We start from the raw sequence: 11,338 nt of genomic DNA, 5'->3' as shown, positions 1-11,338 counted from the left end.
TCCTTTGGTTTTACCTTATGCTCATCAGCATTTTGAATCTGAGCCTTTACATGGCTTTGCCAAAGTCAGGAAACTGTCAGCCCTTTTTCTTGGAACATTTTTTTCAGCTCCCCTTTTCTGTCCCTTGTTCTTTGAACATATTCCATGAAAATCATGGGGAAGAAAGTTGAAGGAATTAACCTCCGAGAATTCTAGATATTAGCAATAAGGAAGGTGAGAATTCTGGAGCCTGGGGCTTTGGGGTTCTCCCAAACGCACTACACAGCCAAACGCCATGGACTCCATGTCTGTGTGCTTTCCCTGGTGACCCTGGGCACTACCAGTAGTTCCCCCAAAGTGGTGTGTCACTCAGTTCAGGCCAAAATAATGACAACTGAATATAAGAAGCTATCCTCAGCCCTCTCCCTCTCACACCAAAACACTCCTACTCTGCACGACAAATACAACAAAACCACAGCTTCCCTGGTGTGAGCCCAGAGATTCTGACTGGAAAAACAGGTCTGATTAAAAAGTACACCCCAGGAGATTCTGAAGGACAGACAAGCCTAGGTCACCCTGGTAAGTATGGAAACAAGCACAGTGCCCCCTGCGTCATGCTCTGATCCCTTTGGTGTCCGTGCGGGGTATGTCACCACCATGCAGTGCCAACTGACTCAAAAATGGGTTGCTTTAACTCCCTACATGTTCTTCCATTTGTTGTAAGAGGAACTTAGAAAAACCTAACACTAAACTTTGAAAGAATTCTTAGTGAAAGCGGAAGTTCTCAGTTTCTACAGCACAGGTCGGTAATGGCACTTCCTTTTCTCCATCTGGTCTGTGCTCCCAGAGAAGGCGACACAATGATGCTAACCTTGGGTACACACAGCAGACAACACTGTGTGCAGTTTCAGCTCACATCCATGCAACAAGTTACATATTATACCAACCTGGATGTTTACAGAACTTTCTTTAAAATCAAATTCACCATTTTTTGTAGCCATTCGATCTTTAAAATTAAATTCTCTAATATTTTTCTTAACGTTCAAAGATGCACCATGCAAAGTAGAAACTGTTAAAGTGAGCTTAAATTTCTTTTCTTTTTTTTTTTTTTTAGCCTTGGAAGAGCAAGGCCTCAAAAAATTGGGTACACACTCAGAATTGTTCCTCTTAGAAAAATTAGTAAAAGGCAGAAGATTTATATAGTCTGAAGATAAACCAGAGTATGAGTTTCAATATTTTATTAAAATAGCATATTTAACCACTTGTTAACCAAGAATATTAATTTTGTCCCACCCACCCCAACCCCATATGCAGCACGACACAGTAGTGATTTCAAATATCCTTGATCGTGATAACCAACAGAAACATTTCAAAGTCAAGTTTGCAACTAAAAACTAGACCTTGGAAAAATTCTGCATTAGAAGAAACATCACAAAGCTCTCGAGCAGAATTCTTTTCTCTGCCTGAGAATTAATGCAGTATGCCACCCCCGACATTACTGCTGGTCTGCTTTTTCTCCTCTATGCATAGAATAACGTCTCATTTATAAGTACCCACTTCATAAATAAATCGGCATTTTCACCTCATTTAATGTTCCTTTTCAGCTTCACAAAGAAACCAGTAAATAAAACTGTCGACGACAGTCACGACATAGGCTCTCACAGCAAGATAAAAAACTTGAAAATATGCAGAGATGCATCGACGCTATTTTACATAAAAAGATTTTAAAAAGTGCAAGGCAAAATCTGCAGTTTTTTAGGGGAGTTTTTAGGCACATCCATTTCTTAAAGCAAGCTTCAGTATGAATTCCAGTTTTTTTCTTCATGACACCTGTTTTAGTTAGTCTTTCTTTAAAAAAAAAAAAAAAATACATCCTGTCAAGTCTGAAAAAGGGCATCTATGGTCCTGAAAGGCGAGGTTTTCAGTTATGGCGTGTCCGTCCTTTTTTTATCCTTGCCGGCTTTGGTTTGGGGATGTACTGATTATTTGCCTGGTACTCGAGTTCTTTCCGGAAGTAGTGGATGGCTTTGTTTAACCCTTCCTCCAGTGGGACCTGTTTAAAGAGAGGGTGAGGATGAGGGGCAGCCCCCGCCTGCATGGTGCACTAGACCAGCACGGTGCTCCCTTCTTCTCAGAAGTCTCCACGGAGGAAGGTGCTCAGGAAGGCAGCCAGGTAAGAGCCACACACCTGACTCTCCTGGGGACACCCACCCTTTGGACCTTCACCCCTGGGGACCTGACACCCTCTGCTCTGTCACCACCCCCGTGGGACCCAAAAGCCTCTGCATCATCACCCACCCCTCGAGGGACCTGACACCCTCTGCTCTGTCACAGCCCCCCCAACCCCCCGCCCCGGGACCTGACACCCTCTGCTCTGTCACTCCCAGGGAATCAAAACCATTGCACCTTCAACCCCAGGGAGTCTTCACCCTCCGCACAGGGACCCGGGACAACTGGGCAGCCTCATAATGTGGAGGCCGCCAGAGCAAGCACGGAGCAGGAATCACAGCAGGTGCCCACGTCGTGCAGACACCACAAAGGACAGGAAAGCAGCAGCCCAAGGGCAGCCCACCTGGAGGACAGTCAGCCCGGGGAACGGGGGACCCTTGCCCCAGGAGGAGGGCAGTTCAAGGGGCAAGGGACCCACCCCCAGGGAGGGGGGCAACCAACCCGGCAGGGACAGATGAACCCACGCTCCAGGTCGGGGCAGTGAGTCTGGGGAGAACCCAGGTCCCAAGGAGAGGACCAGTCAGCCCAGAGAGGACTCACAACAAGGAGGGGGGCAGTCAACTGGGGGGAAAGGGGATGGGGAGGGGGACCCAGGCCCAGAAAGGAGAGCAGTGAGTCCTGGTAGGACAGTCAGCCTGGGGGATAGAGGGACCACAGCCCTAAGGGGGCCAGTCAGCTTAGGGGGAGAAGGGACCCACACCCCAGGTAGACTCAGTGAACCAGGAGAGATGAGGGACCATGCCCCAAGAGAGGGGCAGTCAGCGTGGGAGGACACGGGGACCTTCGCCCGAGGAGGGAGGCAGTCAGCCTGGGGATACGCACACCTCGGAGATGGGGCACTGAGTCCCGGGGGGACAACCCATGTCCCAGGGAGAGGGGCAGTCTACCAGGAGGAGACAAGGAGAGCTTTGCCCTGGGGTGGGAAGGAGACTTTTGCCCAAGGAAGGGAGCAGTCATCCCCAAGAGGGGTGGGGGACCCAGGTCCCAGAAGGGGGGCAGTCATTCCCAGGGTGGGGGGACAGGGGATTCTTATCCCAGGAAGGGGCAGTCAGCCCGGAGAGGACCCAGGCTGCAGGGTGGTAGGCTGTCAGCCTGGGGACTGTGGGACCTTCATCACAGAAAGGGGCATTTAGCCCACAGGGTATACAGTCAGTCCGGTTGGGCCAGTCAGCCAGGGGGATAGGGGACCCATGCCTCAGGAGGTAGGCAGTCAGCCTGGGGGACCCTCATCTCAGGGGGGATGGTTGAGGGGGCCCCATGCCCTGGGGGGCGGGAGTCAGCCTCTGGAACCTGGGGACACCAGGTCCAGGGGACAGCATTCCTGGCTTGGGGAGCCACACTGGGAGGCTGAAGGCCTTTAAGAGGACGGGAAAAGCTGGGAGGTCTGCAGTTTGCAGGCTTCGGCTTCTCACTCACCCACCCTGCTTGGCCTGCGTGGGGGCCAGTTGGGATGAGGTCAGACAGGTAATGGACACCAAGGTTGGCTCTCCTCACCCATGACACCCTGGCTGAATGGACGGCCAGACCCTGCAGGGTTACTCAGTTCTAAGCCTGCACCGTCGCCCCCTCAGTGCGGCTTTCCAAGTGAAGCCAGCGAAGTGAGACCCTCGATGGCAGATGCCCCAAGAGTCCAGGTCACAACCCGTAATGGAGGAGGAAGGACACAGGCCTGGAGAGGACCCTGCCAGGGCTGCCCCACTCGGCAGTACCCGTGAAGGATAAACATGGGGAAAGGCCTTCTCCAGGGGCGGCGATAGTCCCGACCCCCTCTTACCACTGGCTCCCACCCCAGCATCAGCTTTGCTTTCTTGATGTCTGGTTTCCTTTTCTGGGGGTCATCCTGGGCTTCAGAAAGAAACTGAATTTCACTCCCACTGCCTGAATTTAAGAAAAAAAAAAAACAGAATCAGGAACCACTGAGGTGTGATTTTTATACATGAGCGTCAAGTCCCACCTGCACAGGAACACAGATGCAGACGGTGTGATATGTCCTAGTCCCCTCGCTCTGGCTCCACAGGCCTGAGCCACCCTGAGGTGGGTGAGTGGGCAGGCCCCACGCTGACCACCACCCTCAGCCAACATGGCCTTGCGCCCATTGCCCACACCGCAGATGCCCCAGTGAGCCATCCTCCAGGCATGAACACCCTACCAGAGCCCCTCGCCTGCAGTCAGGCCACCTAACGAGCAGCATGCAGGGGAGTGAATGTGGGCCAGCCCTGGTCAACACCTTACATAGGCCTGGCCACCGACACCCTACAAGAGCCACCCTGAGCCTACACAGCGATGTCCAGCCACCCTGGACAGACCACATGCAGAAGGATGGAAGCCTGGCCGGTCCAGCTTCCTTGCTGGGCCCACACCCTGCCAGTCAGCGGAATGAAGACATCCCAGTGACCTCTGGCCAGGCCTGCAGAGGGAGGCCCCACTCCAGGATCTGGAGTGAATAAAATAGCTGCTGTCTGAAGCCACTGGTGTTTGGGGCTGTGTGTCACACAGCCGTCCTCCTGGGATTTACACAAACTTCTCCACTTCAGCGTGAGCACGACCCTGAGGATCTGGTCACATGCAGACTCCACTCTGGGACATGCGGGCAGGTCTGTGGGTCTGCATTTCTCACAAGATGGTGATGAAGCTGCTGGTCGAAAGGCCTCACTCGGGGTGCCAAGGCCCAGGGTCCAAGGTGAGCTTCCCCACTGGGGAAAGGTGGACAGACCCCCAGTGGAGACGCCGGGGAAGAATGTAAACAGAGGCTGCTGAGATTTCTGTCTGAGGAAGACTATCCCCTGTCCTGTCCGACTGTCCAGGCTGGTAGCTGACAGCTCGGTGCCAGGACAGACCACCCCAGGCACTGTAGCTGGCTAAAGTGGGGGTCTGGACAGGCCCACATCTTGCTCACGCAATTTAGCCAAACCCATTCCAATCTGGTTGTGTCTGAAACTCTGATTTCCTGATCGACCGTGGGAAGCAGACATTCCTGAGACAGGATCCTGGGAGCCCCAGGACACCTGTGACAAAGGGCACAGCCCGTGGACGCCAGCAGCTCACGAACAGCTGGAAATACACAAACTGCTTGTGGCTTAAGAGCACACCCTCTCTGGAGCCACTCCCAGTGTCCACACCACCTGCCCCCTCGGCCAGGGCGGCCAGGATGGCCAGGACTGCATACGGAACCTAAAGCTGGCCACCAGACTCTGTCAGAAGCACACAGGTCAGCATTGCCCTCTTGCTTCCTGAAGTCCTGTGCTCGTCATGGCCAGCATGTGGCACCAGACAGTGGTCACCGGTGGAGAACTGCTAACCACGTCACATCTCAGGCACCAGGGACAACTGGACGTTCCCGCTGTGCAAAGACCTGATGTCACCACAGGGACCCAAGCCAGCCCCTTCCCCTTCATCTTTCCATTACTTAAAGCATCTCAAAACAGTGGGGCGCTCCTGACCCAGTTCTGCTTCCCATCCAATTCAGTCAGCGAGTGTTAACCATGCACTGTCCAGACAAAGTGTTACTAACCGACAGGCCAGCTTCGCTCAGTGAGGCCCCTGCCCCTGTTCTACTCACCAACGAGGTTTTTGATGAGCTGAGCAAATTCTAGGATGGTGTGTTCTTCCGGGTTCCCCTGAGGAGGAGAAGGTCTCTGGTTAGCAGTGTCGATGCAACAGGACGCCACCACCCACATCCCCCGGAGTGCTTGCAGGCTCACGAAGTCACTGGACGCCCACCTCCATGAGGGTTCCGCAGGAGGCACAGCACGGCTGGGGGCTGCACTATGCCTGTCCCCGCCTTGGCCTTGGTCGGGGGCAGCTAATGGGGACACATCCCCTGGTCCAGGTACAAGATGATGTCCAGGAGCAAAGGTTCTGTAACCGCAGTGTTGCTGGGCAGGAAAGCCTGGTTCTGCCAGCAGGCTCCCCCGGGACACTCGATACCCCAATGGGTAGTGAAGACCCCTGAGCTCAGACACAAAGCCCGACAGAAACGAAATGTATTCAGAGATGTGGGCTGCGGGCAGCCAACAGGAGAGACAGGACGTGGTTGAAGGACAGCTGACTTCTAGGGGGTTTGAGGAAAACCATTTTCTCCTTCTCTTCCTCCCCTACACCTTCTAGCAGCCTCAGCCCCTTCCCTTTCCAGTCCTGCTCATCCCATCATGAGAGACCACCATGAAGTCTGGCAACTGAATGTCCTAAGTACTCTTTGTTCTCAATCTCCTAATTTCCTCTGAAGCAAGATGATGACAGAGGCAGGCAGGGTTGTTTTTGTTTAACTGCTAACTCATGTCCGACTCTGCGAATCCTGGACTGCAGCCCCCCAGGCTCCTCTGTCCACGGGATTCTGCAGGCAAGAATGCTGGAGTGGGTTGTCATTTCCTTCTCTAGGGGACATTTCCGAATCAGGGATTGAACCAGCATCTCCTGCATTAGCAGGCAGGTTCTTTACCACTGAGCCACTGGGGAAGCCCAAGGTTGTACCATAAATATATGGAGAGTTTTCTGCCAGCAAGAACCAAAAACAACAAGCTGCTCTGCAGAGAAGTGTGTCCTCCAGCATAAGGGGCGAAAGGCTGGAGGAGACAGCAGGATAAACCACCTCCCAACCCTGCCAGGAGTGCCAGGGGCTACAGGAAGCCAGACACAGAGCTGCCCAAGGTGGGTCTGGGCCACCCGCAGCCCTGGCAAGGGAGGGAAACAGTCCTAATCCTTTACTTTCTATGTCCCTGGAAAGCGAGCTTTATAATGACTAGCTGCAGGAGAAGAAGGGGATGACAGAGGAGGACATGGTTGGATGACATCACTGACTCAACGGACATGAGTTTGAGCAAACTCTGAGAGACAGTGAACGACAGGGAAGCCTGGCATGCACAGCCATGGGGTCACAGAGTCAGACACGACTGAACGACTGGACAACAAAACTGCACGATATACGATGGAGAAAAGACATACAAACACCCCCACTACCAGCAGACTTTGCGAGCTCTGAGACCTAGCCTCCAGGTGGATGGAGTCAGGTTAGTGTTTACTATGCGGTTCATCCATCCTTTGCAGACACCTTACATCTTGGCGGACTCCTGTTTCAATCTGTTCTGTGATTTTTCCTCTAGTGCTGGTTAAGTGGCAAACAGGTTCATGGGCTAAGCTTGCTGACAGCAAGTGAACCACAATAGGAACCGGACTGCTAAGCAGGCAGTGGGTGGCGGGGATGGACTCACCAGGTTGACGGGGCTGCTGACGTTGCTGTTCATGAGTGCCACAAGGCCATTCACCAGGTCACTGGAAAAGAGGGGAGGCCGCTCAGGTGCCCGCTGATGCCCACAGGTGTGGTGCATCAGACATCAGCCACCTCCCGGGAGGAGAGATGGGACATCAGAATAAAATCCTGCACGCTAGAGGGCGTGGAGGATGCTCAAGTATTCTAGGAGACAAGGTGGTGTTGGGGAGCTGCCTTCTGTGGGCAGGTGTAGACAGACGACTGGACAGGATGGGAGCTGAGAGATGGGGCTGAGTTCCCTACGCTGTGTATTTCTGAAACTGTTTAACAATTAAAAAGTAAAAGTAGACACACATTCAGAAGAGATGGTGTTTATGCAAGTTTCTGAGGAAAGACGATGTTTAACATGAACCCAGGTAGTTGGCCCATGCGGAAAAGCAGATGGTTTTTAAAAAAATAAGCTCCCCTGCAAAAAAAAAAAAAAAAAAGAACTCCAGTATGTGAGTCCTATACTAACAAGTCAGATAAAGCAGATAACCCCAAGCATTAAAATGAGTTCCCTGGCCCTCCGGGCCTTACCTCCCCCCAGAGCCTGCGGCTCCCAGAGGGAACTGTCGGGGTGTCTAGATGCTGCCAATGGACTGTGAGCAACAGGGCCATGATGGGGACTGTGAGGAGGCAAACTTGCCCTAACCAAGGTTTGGTTCTTATTTATAGAACCATTAAAGGGTGGTTCTGTCAAGAAAAAAAAAGTAAACTTGTAAAAATGACACCTCAGTGCTACGTAAGCACGGGCTAAGGCATTCCCCCAGCTGTTTCTGTCGAGGTTGCCGGGGTTCTGCACACGTGGCCGCTGGGAAACTCTTTCCTCCTCCATCACAACCAGCAAGGAGCACGTTGCTGTGCTCACCTCTGAAAAAGGATCTTAGTGTTTCCTCTCCTTTTCATTGAGGGGGGGAAAAAAAAATCGGGGTGGGGGGGGTTGCTATTTAGCAAACACTGTTTTCTAGGATCTTGTTTATAACCAATGGGTGTTTTGGGAACATGCCTGAAGTCCACTCTGCTCTTGCAGATCAAGCACAGATGCAGATAAACACTCGGTGACCCAGGATGTTTCCTCTCTCCTAGAAACGAACACAGGCCCCTCCATCACTATGGCGGTAATGACCACATCCCAACTCCCCCTCTGATGACACACGTCTCTGCCTGTTTTGAATGACACTGAAAGCTCCTGTTCAGTAGCATCCATGAGTTTTTAACACTGAATGGTGGGGGGGGGGGTCCCCATACTAAGCTGGAAGGTGATAGCATCATGTAATCATTCGGAGGAGGTGGAAATGGGGCATGCATCTTTTGTGCAACAGACCTTCCACTTCTAAGGTCAGAGTTGCATAGATTATACCCATTTAACCTGAAGTTCTTTTAAAGTGTCATTCTGACAAAGCTACTTTTTAAGACAACACTGCATTGCGTCTGTGATGGGGTGAGGATGCAATCTGCCTACGAGAGGACCAGGCACAGACAGGACAGGACATCGGCGCACAGGCCACCCTGAGACCCCAACAGTCACCCAGAGACTGTGCCATGCTGCTCCTGGCCAACCATGGATTTTGGAAATGGGTAACTTAGTTCCGCAATGCAAGGCCCCCACATTGTGCATTTTGATTAGTAACTGTGAAGTAGAAGAGTCTCAGTGTCTATAAACCAGCTTATTTAAAACAGCCTAGCCCTGGTGAGCTGACCATCTTGGCCGAGCCTTGAACAAGGTAGAGTGGAGGCCAGGAAAGCTCGTTCCCCAAGTTTGGGGGAGCCTCATGTATCAGGGCCCAGTGACCATGGAAGCAAGACCAGCAGATAGCACAGCCCCATGAAGAGACATTCTGCCCAGAGGGTCCCCAGCAACACTCCAGTGACCACATCAAGGTCCCTCAGGCTGCATGTTGGTGTCTGGTGAGGGGCACATGGACTGTGCAGGGCAGGCAGCAAGGTGCGTCCTGTCCCGCTTGGGACAGAACGCAACCCATGTATCACGTGATGCTTAAAAGACTTTAACAATCAGCAAAAAAAAAGCATCTGAGAGGTTACTTTAAGTGATTTCATATCTGATTGATGCCTTTGAAATAAGAATGTGTTTTGATTGATGTCTTGTTTACTGCACAGACTCTGGAATATTCCATGAGGTGGTATGGCTGGAGGAGTCTGGGGTCCTTGATGAGGCTGTTGGAGGAGATTCAATGTGACTAAGATACCAAGATCCCCGAGAAGTACGCAGACGGGGAGGAGGGGTGGGATGGAGATGTGTCAGTAAAGCAGGCGGTACCTGAGAGACACGCCCCTCCCCCAGCACAGTCCCCACACTGACACAGACCTCGCCCACTCCCTCAGCACGCACGGCTCTGGGGTCAACTGCCCTGACCTGGAAACAGGCGGCTAGGTTGTGCTCAAATTCCTTCTCAGAATATTTGGGCAACAAAGTGGGCCAGTGACAAGATGGTCTCAGGCACTGCCCTCCTGGCCAACATACTAACAGGTGTGAGAAAAACACTGCTCATTATATACATTTACTCACAACTTTCCTCTGGACTAAATGTGAAAATTCACAAACACTTGCAGGAAAAAAAAAAACAAACTACAGTGATTACATGTTTAATTTTTTCTCTCTTTTAAGCCAGGTAAAAGTTAGGGTGACTCCCTGGGCCGGGGTGGGGCTGGGGGCTACCTGCCACCACTTCCCCCGACAGCACCCCTGGGGTGGCCACAGAGCTCCAGGAATGGCGTATTCTAGTGCACAACGTATCAAACACCCAACTAGCGTGTGCCCAGTGACTCAGGACACCACAAAACGATGCAGGATCCACCATCTCCTGGCACGTGGGAGAACGGTCTGGTAGATGTAACTGCTCACACACTAACTCTTAGAACCTAGATTGCACTGTAAAACTTGCCACCAACCAAACTGGCTGACAAAAACCTAGATTTAGGAGGATGACCGAGAAAATGTAAATATTACCTGCGAGATAATTCAACAGTTATTAAAAATGCTTTTAACTGCATGTAGTTTTGACACCACATTCCTTGACAACACGACACTTGGCCTTATCTTTCCCTCAATGAGGACGATCTCGTCCACCCAGGAGGCCGTGTCCACAGGGTCTGATTCCAGCATCTGCGAGTCTGTTGGATGCAGAGGCCAGCACCTCACCGGCCTGATCTGGAGCCCCCGGGTGACCGGCAGGGCCGGTGGGTCTGCCGACCAGACACTAGGTGGCAGCAAGGGACCAGCATGCCTGACCTCCGCTCACAGAGCTCCCAGGTACCCATGCAGGAGCAGAGCAGTCTGTCCCGCCCAAGGCTGAGCAACTCAGATGGGAGCTGCGGCCAGCCCGGGGTCTTACCTGACATACTGGAAGGCCCTCGTCTGAGATCCAGATCCGTACACCTGCAGGGAGATGACAGTGAGGGTCCTGAAACCACAGACGGGGACCTCAACCCTGATGCCCTCGGGATCCAGAGGCTGTGGCTCCAGGCCCTGCCAGGTCACGCGGGAGAGGGTCCAGCCCCCATGGATGACACCCCAGGGTTCCACTGTGGGAGGGCCTCCACCAGACCTGGAACCTCCCCCAGAGGCACCTTGAGGGGCCCTGAGTACAGAGACACCCCTCCCAGGGGAAGGGGCCCTGAACAGGGAGATGCCCCAGGGCCAAAAGCATGTAGAGAGGGGTCTTCACAGGCAGACCCTGTGCCCAAGGCAACAGGGTGTCTGTGCCTGGGGACAGAGTGACCTGAGCCCGTCCTCAGTCACAGCTCCCATAAGCTTCCTCCCTCCCTCCCTCTGAGGGCAGCGGGGACATGGGACTCAGGGCCAGCTTCCCCGGATGGGACGACCTTACTCCGAGCCCCACAGACAACATCCCCACGCCTGCC

General features: G+C 52.9%; 1 protein-coding gene and 1 non-coding gene across 4 annotated transcripts in view; both read right to left on the bottom strand.

The window, feature by feature from the left end:
• Positions 1 to 1,091: 1,091 nt before the first annotated feature.
• Positions 1,092 to 1,203, bottom strand: LOC139186027 (U5 spliceosomal RNA). Its single transcript, XR_011569596.1, has one exon. It is a non-coding gene; the product is annotated as a U5 spliceosomal RNA (small nuclear RNA).
• A 621-nt stretch (positions 1,204 to 1,824) lies between these two features.
• Positions 1,825 to 11,338, bottom strand: part of UXS1 (UDP-glucuronate decarboxylase 1) — a 56,541-nt gene continuing 47,027 nt past the window's right edge. For 2 of the 3 annotated variants that reach the window (XM_019970242.2, XM_019970243.2), the window contains exons 11-15: positions 10,810 to 10,853; positions 7,416 to 7,476; positions 5,768 to 5,825; positions 3,983 to 4,086; positions 1,825 to 2,032 (exon numbers count right to left, since the gene is read on the bottom strand). In XM_019970242.2, coding sequence (XP_019825801.1) covers positions 1,901 to 2,032; positions 3,983 to 4,086; positions 5,768 to 5,825; positions 7,416 to 7,476; positions 10,810 to 10,853 — 399 coding nt within the window. In that variant the 3' untranslated portion in view covers positions 1,825 to 1,900. Of the gene's footprint in view, positions 2,033 to 3,982; positions 4,087 to 5,767; positions 5,826 to 7,415; positions 7,477 to 8,360; positions 8,539 to 10,809; positions 10,854 to 11,338 lie in introns of those variants that run through there. The other variant, XM_070798765.1, reaches the window with a different exon arrangement.

This window comes from Bos indicus, chromosome 11 (genome assembly GCF_029378745.1).
Source record: "Bos indicus isolate NIAB-ARS_2022 breed Sahiwal x Tharparkar chromosome 11, NIAB-ARS_B.indTharparkar_mat_pri_1.0, whole genome shotgun sequence".
Lineage (NCBI taxonomy): Eukaryota > Metazoa > Chordata > Mammalia > Artiodactyla > Bovidae > Bos > Bos indicus.
Note: the sequence above shows the minus strand (reverse complement) of the source record. Positions and strands in the feature narration are given on the sequence as shown.